The sequence below is a fragment of the Haliaeetus albicilla genome, chromosome 18, assembly GCF_947461875.1.
Source record: "Haliaeetus albicilla chromosome 18, bHalAlb1.1, whole genome shotgun sequence".
Taxonomy (NCBI): Eukaryota; Metazoa; Chordata; class Aves; order Accipitriformes; family Accipitridae; genus Haliaeetus; species Haliaeetus albicilla.
The window spans coordinates 20,714,053-20,734,243 of record NC_091500.1 but is presented as its reverse complement, the minus strand read 5'-3'; the positions used below and the strand labels follow the sequence as shown (position 1 = coordinate 20,734,243).

General features: G+C 60.3%; 2 protein-coding genes and 1 long non-coding RNA gene across 4 annotated transcripts in view; 1 reads left to right on the top strand and 2 right to left on the bottom strand.

Moving 5' to 3' along the window:
• LOC138689726 (dynactin subunit 2-like) overlaps nt 1-12,535 on the bottom strand; it is a 56,926-nt gene extending 44,391 nt beyond the window's left edge. The window contains exons 1-5 of the mRNA XM_069805895.1: nt 12,386-12,535; nt 11,091-11,168; nt 10,876-10,947; nt 10,658-10,760; nt 10,452-10,543 (exon numbers count right to left, since the gene is read on the bottom strand). Of these exons, the coding sequence (XP_069661996.1) occupies nt 10,452-10,543; nt 10,658-10,760; nt 10,876-10,947; nt 11,091-11,168; nt 12,386-12,520 (480 nt within the window). The 5' untranslated portion in view covers nt 12,521-12,535. The remainder of the gene's footprint in view (nt 1-10,451; nt 10,544-10,657; nt 10,761-10,875; nt 10,948-11,090; nt 11,169-12,385) is intronic.
• On the top strand, nt 1,356-2,850 carry LOC138689906 (uncharacterized). 2 transcript variants are annotated; one of them, XR_011328699.1, is made up of 4 exons: nt 1,356-2,153; nt 2,337-2,406; nt 2,568-2,614; nt 2,736-2,850. It is a non-coding gene; the product is annotated as an uncharacterized lncRNA (long non-coding RNA). The 2 variants fall into 2 exon arrangements; XR_011328698.1 differs by having other exon boundaries at nt 1,356-2,406.
• Nucleotides 7,129-8,968, bottom strand: LOC138689919 (uncharacterized). The gene is made up of 6 exons (XM_069806566.1): nt 8,900-8,968; nt 8,456-8,743; nt 8,290-8,354; nt 7,826-7,898; nt 7,608-7,654; nt 7,129-7,281 (listed from the first exon to the last, which is right to left on the bottom strand). Exons 1-6 carry the CDS (start codon nt 8,966-8,968, stop codon nt 7,149-7,151), a joined length of 675 nt encoding a protein of 224 aa, XP_069662667.1. The 3' UTR covers nt 7,129-7,148.
• Nucleotides 12,536-20,191: the final 7,656 nt, after the last annotated feature.

The following is a 20,191-nucleotide window of genomic DNA, read 5'->3' as shown; positions in this document are numbered from 1 at the left end:
AGCATCCCCACAGTCCCCACAGCCGGCTGCCGGGCGAGGGGGTCCGTGTGCGGCACCCCCAGCCTCGCTCATATGCCGAGTAGAGGCAGGCGTGCATGAGTGCAGATGCCCTGAGCTTGGGGACCATCCCTGCGAGCATCCGTGCCCCTCACACCCCGCTCGCTCCCGACTCGCAGGTGTAACCACCCAGGCAGAAGCGGTGAAAGAAGACCTCCGCATGGTCCGGGCGTGCCTGGCCCGCTGTTCCGCAGCATCCCAAAGCCACAGGGCGCTGCTGCAGTGTCTGGTAGGTGGGGAGCGGTCCCCTTGTCCCCGGGGACTGGGGCTGCGAGACCGGAGCCCCTGACCCCTCCTTTCACCATGCAGGGGCAGAAGCAGCAGGAGCTGCAGAAAACCTTGGAGCGGCTCACCTCGGAGGTCAGTGTCCCCTCCTGTACCCACGTCCCCCAGCTGCGGCGGCTGGGGCTGTGTCAGGGGCTCAGTGCCTGCGTGCGGCTCCTTTTCCCAGAACTGTCTCGTGGCACGCTGTTTCGAAGAGAGCGGCCAGGAGCTCCAGCAACTGGAGGGGCAGGTGGCCCAGATGAAGGTGAGTTCACAGAACCACGGTCTGGTTGAGGTTGGAAGGGGCCGCTGGAGATGATCTGATCTTGTCCAATGCCCCTGCTTAAGCGGGGTCCCCTAGAGCCAGTTGCTCAGGTCCATGTCCAGATGTGGACCGCGTCCAGAGCTGGGCCTGGGGGGGGTCCCTCTGTCCGCCTGCAAGGCTGGGAAGGAGAGAGGACGCAGGGGCAAAGGCAGTGCCCGAGGGGAGCCGGGAAGCGATAATGCGGAGGGGAGGGCGCTTGTGGGAATGTCCAGTGCCCTGATGGCTTCTCCTCCTCCTCTCTCGCAGAAGCGCTTTCAAATAGCAAAGAGCGAGGCAGTCACAAGCCTGGAAGAGGCACAGAAGGTACAGGGAAGAAGGATGCCCATCCTGGCAGGGTCAGGGAGGGGGTGCCAGTGCTGGGTCCCCGCACCCCAGCATCCACGGGCGGGGTCATTGACTTTGGGATGTGGCATCCGCGATGGAGGGATTGGGCCCCTGCCCCTCCTGCAGATGTTGCCGTTCCCTCTTCTCTCCCAGGCAGACCGCTTTTGGGAAAAGGCAGAGGGAGGCACAGCAGTGCAGGTCCCTGGCGCCTCCCCCCCCATCTCCTGCCAAGTCCTGGGCTGCCAGCAAGCACAGGCTGAGCCGGGCATGGGGCGAGGGGGCACGCAGGACCGCTGGCCGGGTGCGGGTGTGCAAGTGGCTGATGGGCGCTGAGAGATGGGAAGCAGGGGCAGCGCCGTGTGCGAGGGGGCGTATGTCTGTGAGAGGGCGTCTGATGGTTCCCCATTCCCGCAGGCGGCAAAGGCTGCGGCGACCAGTCGAGGAGCCGGCAGAGATGCTGAGCAGAGCTCCGCGCTGACAGCAAGCAGCAAGGAGCTGCTGCAGCCTAGGGTAGGTATGGAGGGGCTCCTGGTCCACAGGGGCTGGGGCTGCAGACCCTGAGCCCCTGCTCTCCTTTCTGCACGCAGAAGGAGAACCATCAGGAGCCACACGATGCCGTACAGCAGCTCAGCACTAAGGTTGGTGTCCTCTCCTCTGCCCCTGACCCAGAGCTGCGTCAGCTGGGGCTGAGAGGTTGGAAGGGACCGCTGGAGGTCATCTTGTCGTCTCCAACCCCCCTGCTCAGAGAGGGGTCACCGAGTGCCGGTTGCCCAGCGGCGTGACTAGGGAGGACAATTTTCCCAGGCTGGGGGGGGGTCCATCGCTTCCCCACGCCCGGCCTTGCGAGTCACCCAGTTTCCCAGTAGTGCCCTAGGGCAGCGGGGGAGTGAGTGGGCACAGCCCTGGGGCTGGAGAGGGGCGAGGGTGCCAAGGTCCCAGCCCAGCTGCCCGCACGACGCACCCGTGGTTTTGCAGGAGGAAAAGTTCCGTGCCCTGATAGCATCGTGGCTCAAGGAGGACAAGCAGGAGAATGAGGTAGTGCCGAAGGGGCCGGGGGAAAACGGGCGGGTGCCCACGGTCCCTGGGGCCACAGCAGGCTCAGGGACTCAGACCCTTCCCTCTCCCAGGCGCTGCGTCAGGAAATAAGAAATCTGGAAGAGAGACTGGAGGAGGAAGAGGGCTGGTAAGCGGGGTCCCTCGCCCCACACGGGTGTCCCTGCAGCACCCGGCGCCATGGGGCTGCCAATGCTGGTGCCAGGGGAGCCCCATCCCTGCCTGGGGTGGGGGGGGGGGTGTGTGTGGAAGGGGACCCCCGGCGTGGCCACGGAGGTCTGTAATGTGTCCAACCAAGCCCTGTTGCCTGCAGCCAGTATCAGAGGAAGAAGGAGGCAGAGATGCCGGAGACTGTGCTGCCGGAGGTGGTGGAAGCACGGCTGGTAAGGGGGAAGAGCCTGTGGGTCTCCCTGAGGAGAGGGGTCCACGGAGGTGCCAGCCACGCGTGGGCTACGCTCCCGTGCAAGGCAACTCCGTGCAACTCCAGCTGTCCCGGCCGTGCAGCAGCGCTTGACAAGTGTCCTTGCTCTGTGTTGACCTGCAGGAGAGGGACGTGCGGGCGAGGAGACGCGGTTTCAGTTACTGGCTGCAGTGAGTGTCCCCACCGGGTGATGGGCTGGACGCCTGCTCCAGCCGGTGGGGCTCCTCCATCCCTCTTGGGGCTGGGATGCATCCACCCTGCCCTGTCTCCCATACTTCTTCTGCCCCACAGGACACTCCTCCTGCTCTTTGTCGGCCTGGAGCTGGCCATCATCTTTGCAGTGGCTGCTGCCGTGCTTTACGCATCCTGGTACGACCCCGAGGTCTTCCACCGCCTGCTGCCCAAGGAAGCCTACGCCAACCTGACATGCGTGCTGGAAGCCTATGCCAACCTGGCATGCGTGCTGGGAGAGACCCTCCGAGCAGCCAGTGAGGGGCTGCTGCCTTTTTGACCACCCCTCCCAGTAAAGCCTTATTTAGCATTGTGGACAAGCTGCAAGGATTGCTTGACAGGTTTTCATAGGCACTGGCCAACCCTGGGATTGGCATTCGTAATAAAGATCGGCTTTCCCTGACTGGCCTCGCTTGATACGCAACCATTCAGCTTGTCGGTCCCAATCGTCCTTCTCACTGGTGACCGTCCTGATTTGGGCCAGGCAGTCTACCCGTTGGTTCCATTTCGCAGCTGGGCTTCCATCCCGAGCATGGCCCTTCACCCATCCCACCTTTAAAGGTCAGGACCTCCCTATTGCCGGGGAGATGTTGCCAGTCCTCTGTCCTCCACTCTTTCGCACGACCTACCTCCCACTTTTGTCTGTTCTTTCAATCATAGTGTTATACAGTATAACCCCTACATGGGGTGCATGGCAGCGGTGACGGGGTCTGGCCCCCAGCACAGGGTCTCGGTCAGGAGAAGAGTCACAGGTCACTCGGCCGGAGCTCATCTAGTCATTAGTTGATCGAATTCTTATCAGTCAGTGTAGGGATATAAAATATTTAATAAGCACAGATGGATCGGTGGTCAGTGCTCTACTCCACTTAGCGTTAGGGCAGGATACAAAGCTCATCGCGTAAGCTTCCTACACGTATCTTAAATGTTACCTGCATGCAAACAACGCCACGTACCAAGCCGCCGGTGCCTGGTGTCAGGTACGGGGTCTCTCAGCCTTGAGAGGGGTCCCTGCTCAGGGGGTGATCCCTGCCCCACAGCCAGCTGCTATGGAGGGGGAGCGCTGGGGACCCCGATGGCTGCAGATACTTACAGCATCAAGGGGCTGACTCAGTCAGGTTTTGTGCCGTGTTCATGCTGTTTCAGCTGCTCATCAGCCCATTCTCCAACCAGAACATGGGGTTTTTTTGGTTTTGATGCTCGGTTCTCACTGACAGCCTCACACCAGAGGATGACCTTCGGTTAGGCTTACTTGCTGAGCACCTGCCCGGACCCAAGTCCCGTTATCTCACACCGGAGGAGCACACCCCTCACAATCCCCTCCACAGCAACCGGCGCTGAACGTGGCGCCTTCCCCTTGTGCAGCTGCAATGGCAGCTTCCCCTTCATATCCCCCACTTCCATGCACATCTACTGCATGCAAAAATCAATCCCAAACAGCATGCCAAATTAGAAGCAGCGAGCAGGCTTACTTGTGCAAACTAGTGTCCAGGCAAGGTGGGGAGCAGGGAGGGGAAGAGCGGTGGGAAAGCTCAGGTCAGTTCAGTGCGCGAGAGCCAAGAAACACAATGAACCTGCACAAGGGGTTCCCAGGACAGGAGGTGACAGCAACTAAAACCCTGGTAACCCTTGCCTCCTGCCTGCAGCAAGGCCACAAGGAAGGAAAACCACAGGGACTCACCGGTGTGACACCTCTCTGTTCTCGGGCACCATTTTGGGGTGACCTAGGCCTGACGAGGGCAACTTTGGGTGGAGACAACCCATTTCAGTCCATCTTGCTGCCCTGCATCTTGCAAGGGATGTTTTTGTCCCCCTCAGAACTGGGGGCCGGGTGCCTGGCATGCCCCTGCTCCACGTGCAGTACACAGTGCCATGCCAGCCCACATGTGGTGGGGCTGCGCCGGCCCCATGTCCCCCACAGATGCAAAATTAGCAAACCAATGGAAGAAACTATAAATGGGTGGAACACAGAGAATTTTTTTATACGAGATGGCAAGCCTCTCAGTTAGGATTTTCACCCCTGAATTGGGCATAGATTTTAAAGGAAATGTACTGCCAAACGCTTCGATAACCAGGCAACAACCCTTCTAGTCCATTAGTAACTAAACACAATCCCTGCAAAACAACTTCTGCCTAAAGAACACAGCAGAACCAAACAAGACCCCATTCTCTACAACTCTAACCACTGCCATCTCACAATTGCTCAAGATGACAACTCAAGTTTGTGGCGGCTGATATTGACGGCTTTGATCTTCAAGTTCGTGAGGGGTTTGAAATTTTAAACGTCGCTCTGACCTACGGTGCAAAGCTACCAGGCGTCCTCACTTTTCCCCAGTTTCATTAAAGAAATTAGCAAGTGACATTTCTGTGCTTTTGCCGCACCCAAAAATAAATGCAGCATTGCTCCTTTACAGGCCAGTTAAAACCTGGGCCTCGGCGAAGAAGGAATTTGGAATTCATAGAATCCTAGAATGGGTTGGGTTGGAAGGGACCCTAAAGACCTTCTCCATGGGCAGGGACACCTTCCACCAGACCAGGTTGCTCCAAGCCCCATCCAGCCTGGCCTTGAACACTGCCAGGGATGGGGCAGCCACAGCCTCTCTGGGCGACCTGTTCCAGGGCCTCACCACCCTCACAGGGAAGAACTTCTCCCTTCTATCTACCCTCCTTCAGTTTAAAGCCATTACCCCTTGTCCTGTTGCTGCATGCCCTCGTAAAAAGTCCCCCTCCAGCTTCCCTGTAGGCCCTGTTAGGTACTGGAAGGCTGCTATAAGGTCTCCCCGGAGCCTTCTCTTCTCCAGGCTGAACAACCCCAACTCTCTCAGCCTGTCTTTGCAGGAGAGGTGCTCCAGCTCCCTGATCATCTTTGGGGCCCTCCTCTGGACTCGCTCCAACAAGCCCATGTCCTTCTTATGGTGGGGGGGGGGGCCCAGAGCTGGACGCAGTACTGCAGGTGGGGTCTCGCCAGAGCGGAGTACGGGGGGAGAATCACCTCCCTCAACCTGCTGGTCACGCTGCTTCGGATGCAGCCCGGGATACGGCTGGCTTTCTGGGCTGCAAACGCACATTGCCGGGTCACGTTGGGCTTCTCGTCAACCAACACCCTTTTCTGAGCGGGTCCTTCTCCGCAGGGCTGCTCTCAATCCACTCGGCGCCCAGCCTGAATATGTGCTTGGGATTGCCCCGAGCCACGTGCAGGACCTTGCGCTTGGCCTCGTGAGCGCCATGAGGTTCACACGGGCCCACCTCTCAAGCCTGTCAAGGTCGCTCTGGACGGCATCCCTTCCCTCCAGCGTGCCGACCGCACCACACAGCTTGGCGTTGTCGGCAAACTTGCTGAGGGTGCGCTCGATCCCACTGACGGAGTCGGGGCACGCGGCAGGCAGGCAGTGACCCCCATGCTTCGGCTGTGGCCCCTCGAGCAGCTGTGTGCAGCGGCATCGCATCTGGGAGGTGGCAGCCCGGGTCGCTCCGGCCACCATCCGACAGGGCCTTTCCCCTCAGCAGCGAAACCTGCGAGCTGCTGGAGAAGCTGGCAGGGGGCAGCCAGAGGCAGGAGGTAGTGCGTGTGTGTGTGTGTGTGTGTGGGACAGGGACGACCCCGAGTGGGTGGGGGTGGCCTGGGGCAGGGGCGCATGGCCCCCCCCCGCCCCCCAGGCTGGTGGAGATGATTATTGCTGGGACTGGGGGATGGCAGCGGGGGGGAACCTTGTTTTTGGTGAGGGACAACCTGGTGCAAAACTGACCCTGAGTAGATCCAGCCATGGGGCTGCGGCCCCCTCAAACCAGAGGTGATGGGGGGCAGAGGGACCCCCAGCATGCAGAGTGGGCACTGGGGACAGAGCCCTGGCTGCATCCCCTCACGCCAGTCCTGTCCCCCCAGCGCGGGGGCTTCCCTGGGGTGGGGGCCACCTCTGGCCCTGGTGGGTTTGAGCCCTGGGGGCAGTTGCTGGGCCATGATCTTGTGGGGATGGCCACCAGGACTGGGGTGAGCACTGGAGGGACACAGGCTCCTCTGGAGGGACAGGCCAGCACAAGGAGGACGGCAGTTGCCCTTTAGGTGAGGGAGCAGCTGGAGAGCGTGGAGCTCTGCCTGGGTGAAGAGCAGAGTGAGGGTGACTGAGGGCTCCTGGGTAAGGACTAAAGAGCAGGCAGGGAAGGTGAGGCCCTCAATGGCCAACTAGGAGCAGCCTCATCTTCGTGGGCCCTGGTCCTCATGGGGGATTTCGGAGAGACCTGCTGGAGGGACGACACAGCAGGACCTAACCAGCCCAGGAGGCTCCCAAGGGCACCGATGACAACGGCCTCCCCTTCTAACAGCGAGGCCTCTCCCCTTCTTGTCAGTCAAGGTCCCTTGCGCATGGCTTCAAAGCCATCTTTACGTGGTGGTTTTTCTTAGGTAACAGAGACAAGGTGACGTGCTTGTCCTACAATCACAGGTTTCTTTATTCTCTTTCTAGTTTGATTTCAAGAGAACTAGGACCTCCCTGGGCAGCTCCCAAAGGCGTCTGTCAGCTTTGGGGGCAGGACTCCATCGAGCATGTCCCTCTTCAGGAGGACCAAGAGGAGGACGATGATCTGCAGGAAGGCGAGGAACAGAAGAAGTCTCCTGCGGGACAGGAGAGGGGTCAGGCAGAGCAGGGAGTAAATTTGTCTCAGCTCTTGACAACCACCCTCTTTGAATGCCACCGTGGGGCCTCGCACCGCGCTGGGCACAACACACCCTGCTCGGGACTGGTTGAGGCTCTGCTGTACCTCTCCCCAGTGGGCCCCCAAAATCCCCCGCTGTGTGCCACCCAAGCAAGGAAGAAAAGAAATCCTCAAGTACTTCATCCCTGACAAGTCCAAAGCTGCCCAGTGCCCTTGGACCAGTGGCACGGGCATCCCACTGCGTAGGGAAGAGCCCCGGCACCCCGAGCCCCCAGAGCAACTCACCGCAGCCAAGAAGCGATCTTCTGCCTCCTCGACGCCATCTGCTCCTCCTACAAGCCAAGGCACACAGGGACATGCGTTGGGGTGCGTGAGGCAGCTGAGGTCTGGGGGCTCAGACCCCCTCCCTCGTCCCTGCTGAGATCAGTGAGGGCCCCCGTGTCCCCTGGGCACAGTGCAGACCCTTCCCTCCCCAAGGCCCACAGCGGGGTTGTCTGTCCTACCAGCCGCACAGCCACCAGCTCCTGCAGCAGGCTCTCGCCTGCCGCGTCTGCCTGCGCCGCCGTCTTCCCCCTGCTACTGACACCACGGGGTTTGGGCTGTGAGAAGAGACCTTGGCCAGCATGGTGAACCCCTGGGTGGCCAACAGGGAGCCAGGGTGCTGCCCAGCCTCTGCTGGGGCTGGCACCAGGCACCCCCGGCATCCCAGCACCGCACAGACCCACCCCAGGCCCGGAGGGCACGGAGGAGAGCCTGGGAGCTGCTCAGAGTTGTGCAGAGCTGCTTCCAGGAGTCCCGAGTTGCTCAGTGCTCTTTTGAGCCACTTAGACAAAGTCAAAGGGCTCTCCAGAGCAGGCTGGAGGAGCCAGGAAGATGTCTGTGAGCAGCAGAGGCCTGCCCACTGCTGCCCAGCAACCCCCCCGAACCCCCTGCCCCAGATTTCAGTCAGGGCCCCGTTGCCACTCACAAAGCTGTTGGCTCTTGGAGGCCTTGCCGTCTCTCCAGCAGGTGCTGGAGCTTGTTCCTCAGCAGCTGGAGAAGCAAAGGGCCTGGTTAAGAAGCCATGCCATGCCTCCTCTGAGGGGGGTTCCCCCACAAACATGTTGAGCCCCCGTGCCTCCTGTCCCCCGTACCTCATTGATCTGGGCCTCCTCCTGGAGAGCTTTTACCGCCCCCGACCACTGCTCCCTCTGCCAAGCCAGCGGGGGACGTCGCAGGGAGCCATGCGCAGGAAAGGGCAACTTCTGCGCCACTTCCAGGCTTGCAGCTGCCTCCCTCCTTGCCATTTGAAAGTGCTTCTGCGAGAGAGGAGGGGAGGAGGAGGAGAAGCCGTCAGGGCACCGGGACACTCCCCAAGCGCGCTCCCCTCCGGCTCCGCTCGGGCACTGCCTCTGCCCTCGTGTCCCCTCTCCTTCCCAGCCCTGCAGGCAGACAGAGGGACCCCCAGGCCCGACTCTGGACACGGGCCTGAGCAACTGGCTCTGGGTGACCCCACCTGAGCAGGGGCACTGGACGAGACCAGATCATCTCCAGAGGTCCCTTCCAACCTCAGCCAGACTGTGGTTCTGTGAACTTGCCTTCGTCTGGGCCATCTGCCTCTCCAGCTGCTGGAGCTTCTGGCTGTTCTCTTCCAAACAGCGTGCCATGACACAACTCCAGCAAGACGAGCAGCAGCCAGGCACCCTCTTCCCCCTGCTACGGACACCGTAGCAGGAGGCGTTGGGGGCACCAGGGACTGATGGGGAGAGAAGGAGCTCCCCGATCCCTGCGTTGGCGGGCGCCCGTGCGGGGTCCATGAAGCTGCCCTGCCCTCGCTGTCCTCTCCCCCGTCGGGGCCTTCCGCTGCACAGTGGCCACGGGACAGGTCGTGGCGAGTCGTCTCCAAACTCCTGCCTAGCAGCACCGAGGTTGTCCCCCAAATGCTCCCCCGCCTCTGGGAGCAGCCCCTTTTATACCCGCCGGGGCACCGATGTCACAGGCGCGAGGTGACATCAGAGTGACACAGCCATCGCTGTCCACTGTGACATGGCCGCCAACTCCCTGGGCTGGCGCCAAGAGCTGACCTGGGGCCCAGCCGCTTCCACTGGGGAATGGGGCACCACTCTCAGCATGGCTCTTAGCCCACCGGTGGGAGCGACCGCAGGCACCACCTGTCGATGTCTCCCTGGCGGGTGTGCTGGTTCCTTCACCAGCCGGCTGCCACAGCTCCCCACCGCAGGACCAAGCAGGAGCCAGGCTGCGCATGTAGTCCCAGCAGACGCTCAGACAGACGTGCGTGCACCACGAGTGTGCACATGCGCACGGACGGCCACACCACGGGCTCCAGCGTCCAGCACCCACCAGGATCCAGGATCCAGCGTCCAGCCCCAGGGGGGCACAAGAGCCCAGAAGGGGAAGAATGAAGACTAGCCCTCTGCTCTAGCCCAAGCAGACACCATGCTTGCAGGCTCCCAAGAGCAATGGGGTCTCACACCGGCTCAGAGAGCAGCAGCTGCTGTCATGCGAAGGGACACCAGGAGGATGGAGTCGGGGCACGCGGCAGGCAGGCAGTGACCCCCATGCTTCGGCTGTGGCCCCTCGAGCAGCTGTGTGCAGCGGCATCGCATTCGGGAGGTGGCAGCCCTGGTCTGCTCAGGATTAGTTTTGCACCAGGTTGTCCCTCACCAAAAACAAGGTTCCCCCTGCCGCTTCCATCGCCCAGTCCCAGCAATAATCATGTCCACCAGCCTGTGGGGGGGCCGTGCACCCCTGCCCTAGGCCACCCCCACCCATGCACACACACACACTACCTCCTGCCCCACGGCTGGCAACGAGGAGACGTTCTCCCCATGGGTCACAGCTTTCTGACAGAGCAATTGGATTTAGTGCACCGTGGAGTCTGCGGGAGGGTGGGGGGGCTTATGCACAATGAAAAGACACATTTAAAACCCAGCAAGCTGGGCCGCGCTCATGCCCCACAGCCTAGAGGAGATGCTGACACCGATACACTTTGAGCTGAGCTGTTTATTAGGGTAAATCGGGGGGCTACAGAGACACCACCACCCCCCGCCCAGAGGTGGGAATGGAGGGGTGTCGGCAGGGGCAGGAAGGGGATCCCACTCCAGCCCAGTGGGTGTTGGTGGGACCCACCTCCGCCAGCAGCGCGGTGTTGTCCTTGAGAGCACCCGCTATCTCCTGCTGCGTGCTGTCCAAGTGCATGAGGACCTGCCCGAACTGCGTAGCTGGGAGGGAGGAGAAAGCTCAGTGCTGGTGGGGGGGAGCAGCATGACCCCCCCTCCCCGAGATGCTCCCAGTGGCACCATGCCACTGTCCCCAACATCCCCTCAGCCCCTCACCTTGCTCGTGCAGGTTCCTGACGGTCACCAGCCTCTGCACAACATCGGGCAAGGTGCTGGCCACGCCATCCCAGCGCTGCATCATCTCATAGATCTGGTGGATCTGGGGGATGGGCCAGGGCAAGAAGGGGGGGTGAGCACAGTCTGGAGGGGGGGCTCCATATGTCCCCCACCATGCCAGGCTTGCCTTTGTGGGGGGCCTCCCCTCCAGCTCTTACCTTGCTCCGCATGTCGGCATCTTGCACAGTTGCCTTGTGCTTGGCTATTTCATTGACTTTCCCCAGGACACTCTGGGGAGGGGGCAGCAGAGGTGAGACCCCAAATCCAGCACTGCCCAACCCCAATTTCATGGCCTTGGCCACTGCCATCCCATGGCTCTCCCTTGGCTTCCTGACACCCACCGTGCAGTTCTCTCCTTCTGACCCCCCCTCACCTGCAGCCGGGCTTCCACTTGGTCCAGCACGGCCACGTCCAGGATGTTCACCTTGGCCTGCAGGACCTGCACGGTCTCCTGGGGACGGAAAACAGGGTGAGGGGGAACACGGCAGCACCCTGGGGCTGCCCCACCAAGTGCAATGGGTATAGGGTGGGGGAAAGGGACCCTGCATGCCCCCAGCCCCTGCCTGACTCCCCACGAGGCTGGTGCCCTTCAGCCCCACCAACAGCGGGTTCTGTGGGGAAGGAAACTGCATCAGTGGGGCAGGAGGGCGGGGGGCAGGAGAGTCCTTCTTCAGAAGATGTGACAGTCTTTTCCAGACTCTAAGCCCTTCTGAACCCTTGGCACTGCATAACCATGATGCAGAGCCCATGCCAGCACATTCTACTGCACCTGGACCAACGAACTTACACTGCAGGGCAGGCTAATTTGAGAAGCTGTCCCGTGCAGAAACAGATCCAACACCTGTCTATACATACATACATACGAATTATTTCTTCCTATATATGTGTTGTGGTTTAACCCCAGCCAGCAACTAAGCACCACACAGCCGCTCGCTCACTCCCCCCCATCCAGTGGGATGGGGGAGAAAATCGGGAAAAAGAAGTAAAACTCATGGCTTCAGATAAGAATGGTTTAATAGAACAGAAAAGAAGAAACTAATAATGATAATGATAACACTAATAAAATGACAACAGTAGTAATAAAAGGATTGGAATGTACAAATGATGCGCAGGGCAATCGCTCACCACCCGCCGATCGACACCCAGCCAGTCCCCCAGCGGCGATTCCCCGCCCCCACTTCCCAGTTCCTAAACTAGATGGGACATCACATGGTATGGAATACACTGTTGGCCAGTTCGGGTCAGGTGCCCTGGTTGTGTCCTGTGCCAACTTCTTGTGCCCTGGCTGGGCATGAGAAGCCGAAAAATCCTTGACTAAACACTACTGAGCAACAACTGAAAACATTAGTGTTATCAGCATTCTTCGCATACTGAACTCAAAACATAGCACTGTACCAGCTACTAGGAAGACAGTTAACTCTATCCCAGCTGAAACCAGACAATATGATTAATGCCAAGATTATTAAGTCCAGGGCTCCAACAGCCAGAAGAATAGCAGAACCACTCCAATCTTGGAAAAAAACTGTCGTCAACAGTTCCCTATCTGCACAACAACAACGAGCTTGCTGAACTTCAAAATGTCTTCTCCTAACTTTGAAACTAGAGTGGTGTCATGTTGGTGTTGGTCCCCCGTCCCCCCCGGCAATTCTACTCAACAACAAAGTTTACCTGTACCACTTGTAGGAGTTTCAGGGATTTCTGGAAGACATCTTGAAAGACACTTGGTGGAAGTCGCAATATGGTGGACAAAACGCCTACCCACGCTGAGACCCTTTCAGAAGAACCTTTCAGAAGAACCAGCATGACCCTAACAAAGCATCAGAGACACAAGCTTAATCCACCAGTTATCTCATTCTTCCCAATTGCTTCCCAAATTTCTACTCTCATGTTGTGTATGGGTGACAGACATCATCTGACCACAGAAGACCTTGAACTTACGCGCCATGACCTACAGGCAGTGTCATGAAGACAGTTACGGCCAGGTGAATTCACACCAGCCGTTTCACCAACATTGAACAGAGCTACAGAAGTCAGAGCTCGAAGAATGTGCATCAAGTTAAGGGCAACTGACCAGTCTGACAACTCTGTTCCAGTTTCATTACAGACAAAGCCACGCTTCAGAAGTATTTCAACTTCCCGATATTCAAACCTGCACAGAAAAGACGTTTTGTTGCCTTTATGATCTCTACTGGCAACCAAGCTACTTACTGCACTAACCATCAGGCTCACATCATCAGCAAAAAATCAAGGAAACCGCACACGACTAAGAGAAAAACCAGCCACACTTACGGTGTTTTAATCGGATATATTCATATGAGTATTTGAAGTGACAAAACCAAACAGCTTCTCTTTACTTGAAATAAACTGGGCCTGGACCATCCCGAGTTGCTCCAGAAACAGATGCAAAATTAGCAAACCAATGGAAGAAACTATAAATGGGTGGAACACAGAGAATTTTTTTACATGAGATGGCAAGCCTCTCAGGATTTTCACCCCTGAATTGGGCATAGATTTTAAAGGAAATGTACTGCCAAACACTTCGATAACCAGACAACACCCCTTCTACTCCATTAGTAACTAAACACAATCCCTGCAGAACAACTTCTGCCTAAAGAACACAGCAAAACCAAACAAGACCACATTCTCTACAGCTGGTAACCACTGCCATCTCCCAATTGCTCAAGATGACAACTCAAGTTTGCTGATTCCCAGGTCAGCATTACGGCAAAACGACCCCAGGGTTCCTGTAAGTCACAAAATTCAACTTTTGTTTGGCCAACAGGAATTCCCACTTACCAGAATTGGTATCCTCCTGAGAACTGGCATGGTCACAGAAAGTAGTGGCATGAAACTACGTCAGTAGACTACATAAATAAAATGTGCTAACCGTGTCATTAAACATACCAGCCTTGCCGACCTGGGGATCACCTCCGCAAGACAGTGAGGAGAGCCCTCCGGTTGAGTCACCGGGTTCAGAGTGGACCCCCTTGCTTTCCAGACTCCTCCTCACAGACGAGCGTAGGGGCGGCTAGATCCACTCCTAGTCCCAGACTTGGGCAACGGTTCATGTCTAAGAGGATGAGGTACAGGGATCATGGAAATTAAAAACGGCACCAAGAGACAAAGGAAGACAGATTTCGCCTGTCCGATTTAGGGATCGGCTCAGGAAGACAGTGAGGAGAGCCCTCCCGTTGAGTCACGAGGTTCAGAGTGGACCCCCTTGCTTTCCAGACTCCTTCTCACAGAGGAGCCTAGGGGCAGTTAGATCCACTCCTAGTGGTCCCTCTGTCCGCCTGCAAGGCTGGGAAGGAGAGAGGACGCAGGGGCAAAGGCAGTGCCCGAGGGGAGCCGGGAAGCGATAATGCGGAGGGGAGGGCGCTTGTGGGAATGTCCAGTGCCCTGATGGCTTCTCCTCCTCCTCTCTCGCAGAAGCGCTTTCAAATAGCAAAGAGCGAGGCAGTCGCAAGCCTGGAAGAGGCACAGAAGGTACAGGGAAGAAGGATGCCCATCCTGGCAGGGTCAGGGAGGGGGTGCCAGTGCTGGGTCCCCGCACCCCAGCATCCACGGGCGGGGTCATTGACTTTGGGATGTGGCATCCGCGATGGAGGGATTGGGCCCCTGCCCCTCCTGCAGATGTTCCCGTTCCCTCTTCTTTCCCAGGCAGACTGCTTTTGGGAAAAGGCAGAGGGAGCCCCTGCCTCCGTGACTGCCCTCATTTCCACACTGGCGGTCCTGTGTCCCATGTGGCTGCTGAGCCCTCACGTGGGGCCAGCCCAGCAGCAGCCTTGGCAGAGGGATGTGGGAGATGGCGGGCTGTGCATGGGACAAACCTTGTAACGTGATTTTTGTCTTTCTCTTGCCCCTCTCCTAACCTTGCTCTGGCTTTCTCACCTCTGGGAAACGCAAGGAGCTGGTAAGAGCCCGTCTGTTTGTCGGCCAACGTAACCCTGTGCTCTGCTAGCGGGTGCTCGCTCCTGCCTCCGCTCAGCCCCCTAATGCTGCTAGTGCTGCTCCCGCTGCTTTCACCCCTTGTCCATCTGCAGCACGCTAGGGCTCCCCGAAAGCGCTTCAGGCCATGATGGGGCACAAGGGCTGGAGAGGGGCTGCTGTGGCCCAGGGCAGCAGGTTGGGGGATCCTTTGCTGGCTTCCATTGCTGCATGTCAGTCCCTGGGGGCTGTGCTCCTGTCCTGGGGAGGACGGGGCCACCTTCGCCCCCTCTGTTACTTTCCATCCTCTCCCCAGCGCCGGCCCACCCCCGGTGCTGCAGGGAGGCGGCTTTGCCAACAAACCCTCGCAACTGCCTCATCCCTAACGCTGAGTGTTGTGTGCAGGAGGAGCTCGCCAGCACCAGCGTGGAGCACATCATCATTAACCCCAACGCCGCGTACGAGAAGTTCCGGGACGAGCGCCTGAGCACCGAGGGAGTGGGTGAGCCAGGGGGTTCAGGGAAGGGTGGGCTGTGGGGATCCTGAGCTGACCCCAGGGAGGGCACAGCCACCCCAGGTGTTTTGGGGTGACACCCTGCTCCTCCCTCTTCCAGATTTCTCCGCTTGCATCAGCAAGCCCAGGACAACGGGCTACAAGTCTGGGGAGTACGAAATTGTGAGTCCAGAGCACAAGGGGATGTGAGCCACCCCAGTGCACAGCCCCTCGTCCCCACTCGCCCCACAGTGATGTCCCTGCCCAGGGCCACAGATCACACAGCATTACAGAAGGGTGGTGGTGGGAAGTTGGACCATCTGGTCCAACGCTCATGCTCAGGCAGGGCCACTTAGAGCCAGTTGCCCAAGACCATGTGCAGGTAGCTTCCGAATATCAAGGATGGAGACTCCACCGTCTCTCTGGGCAACCTGTGCCAGTGCTTGGTCGCGCTCACAGTAAAAAAGTGCTTCCTAATGTTCGGGGGGAACCTCCTGCGCTTCAGTTTGTGCCCATGGCCTCTGGTCCTGGCACTGGGCACCACTGAGAAGAGCTGGGCTCTGTCCTCTTGGCACCCTCCATTCAGGTATTGATAAGATCCCTGAGAGCCTTCTCTTGTCCAGGCTGAACAGTCCCAGCTCTCTCAGCCTTTCCTCATAGGAGAGATGCTCCAGCCCTGTCAGCATCTTTGTGGCCCTTTGTTGGACTCTCTCCAGTATGTCCATCTCTCTCTCTTCTGTACTGGGGAGCCCAGCACTGGGCACAGCAGTCCAGGTGTGGCCTCAGCAGTGCTGAGGAGAGGGGAAGGCTCACCTCCCTCGACCACAACACTCCTAACGCTGCCCAGGACACCGTTAGCCTCCCTTGCTGGATCATGTTTAGCTTGGTGTCCACCGGGACCCCTGGAGCCTTTTCCAGAGAGCTGCTTTCCAGCTGGGTGGCCCCCAGCATAGACTGATGCCGGGGACTGTTCTTCCCCAGCAGCAGGACTTCTCCTTGTTGAGCTCCATGAGGTTCCTGTTGGCCCATCTCTCCAGCCTGTCCCAGGTCCCTCTGAACGGCAGCGCGACCCTCTGGCATCTCAGCCACTCCTCCCAGTGTGGCATCATCTGCAAACCTAGAGAGGGTTCACCCTGCCCCATCATCCCAATCATTAGCTCCAGACAACACAGTGAGGAGCAACCTCGTCCCTGCCCGCTCGAGTCCGCCGTACGGTCCTCGTCACTGTGGTCCTGGCCCCGAGCTGCCTGGAGCAGGCAGAGAAGGGGCTGCCTGCCACCAATGTGGCCAGGAGGGTCTCGTGGGAGTGATGGTTCAGGGGGCTGGTGGGCGAAAACTTCCCTGGGCTTGGGGAGCTGGTGGGCAGCCAGCAGGCAGTGTGTCAGCACCCAGACCCGTCCCAAAGGGGCTCAGCTGCACCCCAACCCTGTCCCAGCCAGGGACCCTCTGGGGTCGCTCTCCATTAGCCCCCCGACACAGGGCTCGCCGCACAGAGACTATCGGTCCCTGGGGGGGGCCATGCCCCCCCTGCCCTGCCCCAGCCTTGACGTCACCCCAGCGCTTGCAGGCAGCACGTCCCCCCCCGCCGTGTCCCCCGGGACCTGCGCACGTCGGGATGGAGCCCGGATCTCGCCCGCTGCTCGCCCTCTGCCTCGCCAGCTGCCTCCTGGCCCCAGGTAAGCGGCAGAGGGGGCGGCGAGGGGCACTGACCCCCACCCAGCCCTGGGCGCGGGGAGAGGGTCCCTGGCCCCTGCGAGCAGCAGCATCCCCATGCATCGGGCATCCCTGGGTGGGGGCCGGGGCTGGTGGGCTGGGGGGCTTGGGCTGGTGGTGAGGAGGGGTGGGTGTCCCCGCATGCTTCTCCACCTCGCTCAGCTGCCAGTGGCTCCCCACAGCCGGGTCCTGGGGGTCCCTTGGGAGGGGTCCGGCTGCATTCGCTGCCGCGGCCCCTCCAGCCCCGGTCTGGGTCCCCTCGGGCTGCCGGGGGGCGCAGGGCAGGTTCGCCTACAAGCTGCTCCACGACCTCTTCGCCAACTATTCCAGTGCCCTGCGCCCCGTGGAGGACACGGACCGGGCGCTCAGCGTCACTCTCCAGATCACCCTCTCCCAGATTATTGACATGGTGAGTGGCCGCGCACGGCACCGGCACCGGCAGCCCAGCCCGGCCAAAACGGGACCTTCCCTGTCACGCTCCTGGTCACCGCTTAGCCGGGCTCTGCTCTCCCCCACCGGGTCCTGCTTGACCCAGAGCTGATGCTCATCCCTCAAAACCAGCCCAAACCTTTCAAAACCAGCCCAAGCCTTTCAAAACCAGCCCAGCTGGCCCCAATCAGCTCAGAGCCCCAAAAAACAGCACTGCCCCCACCCCCCAAAAGGAGCTTGGACCACCTGAAACCAGCTCAGACCTCTCCAACCCCCCCAAAACCAGTACAGTCCCCTTGAAAGCATCTCAGGCCCTTGGGACCCTTACAGAAGCTGCCGAACTGGAGGGTCGAGGGGGGTTGCTGGTGGCACTGGTGTCTGTCCCCCCACGCCCACCCTCTCCCCTCGGCAGGACGAGAGGAACCAGGTCCTCACCTCCTACCTGTGGGTCCGCCAGGCAGGGCATGTCGGTCCCGGGGTCCATCGGTGCCCACTCAGCCCAGCCCGTGGTGGCCAACATCCCACGGTGGAGACCCTGCAGTGGTGTCCCTCCCCAGGGACCCCTGCAGCAGCATGGCACGGCACGGCACGCTTTCAAGTTCAGAGCCAAAGCGGGTAGGACCATGGGGCCAACGCAGCAGCTGGTGGCACCAGCCCGCAGACAGGCCCCCAGCCTCGCTGCCGAGCAGAAGTGAAACCCCAAAAAATCATCACAGCGCTGCAGGATCCCAAGCCAGGCAGGTACAGCACCCGCTCCCACCCTGAGCAGCACCGGTGCTGCCGTTCCCCTGGCAGCCTTCGCTCCCCGGCTGCTTCTTGGACGACCCAGGGGGTCTGGGGGGGGAGCACGCTCCATGAGGAGGGACCCCTCTCGAGGCTGAGAGACCCCGTACCTGACACCAGGCACCGACGGCTTGGTACATGGCATTGTTTGCATGCAGGTAACATTTAAGATACGTGTAGGAAGCTTACGCGATGAGCTTTGTATCCCGCCCTAACGTAAAGCGGAGTAGAGCACTGACCGCCGATCCACCTGTGCTTATTAAATATTTTACATCCCTACACTGACTGATTAGAACTCGATCAACTAACGACTAGATGAGCTCCGGCCGAGCGACCTGTGACTCTTCTCCTGACCGAGACCCTGTGCCGGGGGGCCGGACCCCGGCCCCTGCCGCTGCTGCCACGCACGCCACATAGCGGCCGTCGGGGCTGGCCTGGGTGGCACCGAGGTCTCTCCCGGCTCCGTTACAGCCAGCGTCACCTCACCCGGGATGCCCGGCCATCCGGCACAGGGACGAAGCGACCGCTCTGTCCCTGCAGCCCTCTCTCGGGGACCTGGGAGGGAACACCCCCAGGGGGCAAAATCCCGGGGGGGGTGCAGACCCCCAAATCCCAGCAGGAGCCCAGGGCCATGCCTGGCCCCAGCAGGGAGTGGAGAAGCTGGGGGCAGGTGGGACGCGGCATCTAAACCCGGGGCAGCCACGGCACCCCAGGTTCTCCTCCATGGGGGGGTCCTGCTGCCTCTCCTGTGCCCCCCACCAGCGGGCTGGGGGGCACGGCTGACCCCGGCTGGCCGAGGGGACGCTGCAGCCTGCCTGGCATCGCACTGCCGCTCAGATCAGGGGGGGCTTTTCCCACGCAGCCATCGGTCGGGCCCTGGCTGAGCATCACCCGGCTGGGCTGCTGGCACCGACCACTCGGGCACCTCTTGGCGATTTGGTGCTTTATTTCCCTTCGCTAATTAAAGCGGCCTTGTCCCTAGCCAGAGTTTCCGCTACTCCTTGCATTTGCCCTCCCGATTGTCCCCCCATCCTGCTGGGGGGGGAGCGAGCGGCTGGGGGGGTCGGCTGCTGGCTGGGGTCAAGCAGCCAGGGCCTGGGCTCAGCACCCAGGGGGTTCTCTTTAATTTCTCCTCCTTCCCCTTCCCCTTCCCCTTCCCCTTGTCCTTCCCCTTCCCCTTCTTCCCCTTCTCCTTCCCCTTCCCCTTCTTCTCCTTCTCCTTCTCCTTCCCCTTCTTCTCCTTCTCCTTCTCCTTCTCCCTCCCCTCTGAAGCCCCCCCCAGGGTCCCCCTTCCTGCAGACTGTGGGCTTCCCCCAGCTGCCACCCCTGATTTCCAGGGGGACATCCCAGCCCCTCCTGAGCCCCTCGCATCTGCCCGTACCAGGCTGGGGAGGGTGCGGGGGGCTGCCAGGTGTCACAAAGGGGGGGGGTCTGCCTGTCCCGCGATGTCACAAAGGGGGGGTCTGCCGGTCCCACGATGTCACAAAGGGGGGGACTGCCTGCTGCCGTACTATAAAAGTGGGGTGCGGAGCCCTGCGGGAGCAGGCAGTGGGTACCGCAGTCTGGCATCGTCTCGGCAGACTGCAGCCTCCGCCTCTGCCACACCAGCAGCAGCGTTGGGCGCCCATCACTGGGAACCCATGCAGTCACTGGGGATCCGCACCGCGGACCCCCACCGGTGACTTGGAGCGCCGTGGCCACACCGGAGCCGGTGCCATGGAGCGCTCCAACAACCTCACCCTGGCTGAGCTGTTCCAGCTCCTCATGCTGGTGGTGCAGCTCAGCCTGGTCTCTGCTGTCCTGCAGGTCAAGCGGCTCTGGGTAGGTGGCCATTGTGCCGCACGGCACTATGGCGTGCCGTGGCGTTGCGCGGCGTGGCATGGGGTATGGCGTTGTGTGGGGCGGCGTGGAGTGGCGTGGGGGGCTGCGGCGTGGGGCCGGGAGCTGCTCCGGTCTCACCCAGCTCCTGGGGAATCCTACAGAGTTTGTGGAAGGAGTTGAAGAGTCAGATGAAAGCGGCGAGAGCCCATACGGAGAAGCAGAGCGGTGAGCGGCCCCGGCACCGAGCACCCCACCATCGGCCGAACCCCACGGCAGCCCTGACCCTGGGGCTGTGCCGGGGGCTGCTG

Excerpts from the sequence above, each read along its gene's own strand:
- LOC138689919 (XM_069806566.1), bottom strand. The coding sequence starts at position 8,968 with ATGGCACGCTGTTTGGAAGAGAACAGCCAGAAGCTCCAGCAGCTGGAG. Across the intron at positions 7,899-8,289 it reads CTCCAAGAGCCAACAGCTTT|CAGGGGGAAGACGGCGGCGC; the intron begins GTGAGTGGCAAC and ends TGGTGTCAGTAG. Across the intron at positions 7,282-7,607 it reads AAGATCGCTTCTTGGCTGCG|GAGACTTCTTCTGTTCCTCG; the intron begins GTGAGTTGCTCT and ends CCTGTCCCGCAG.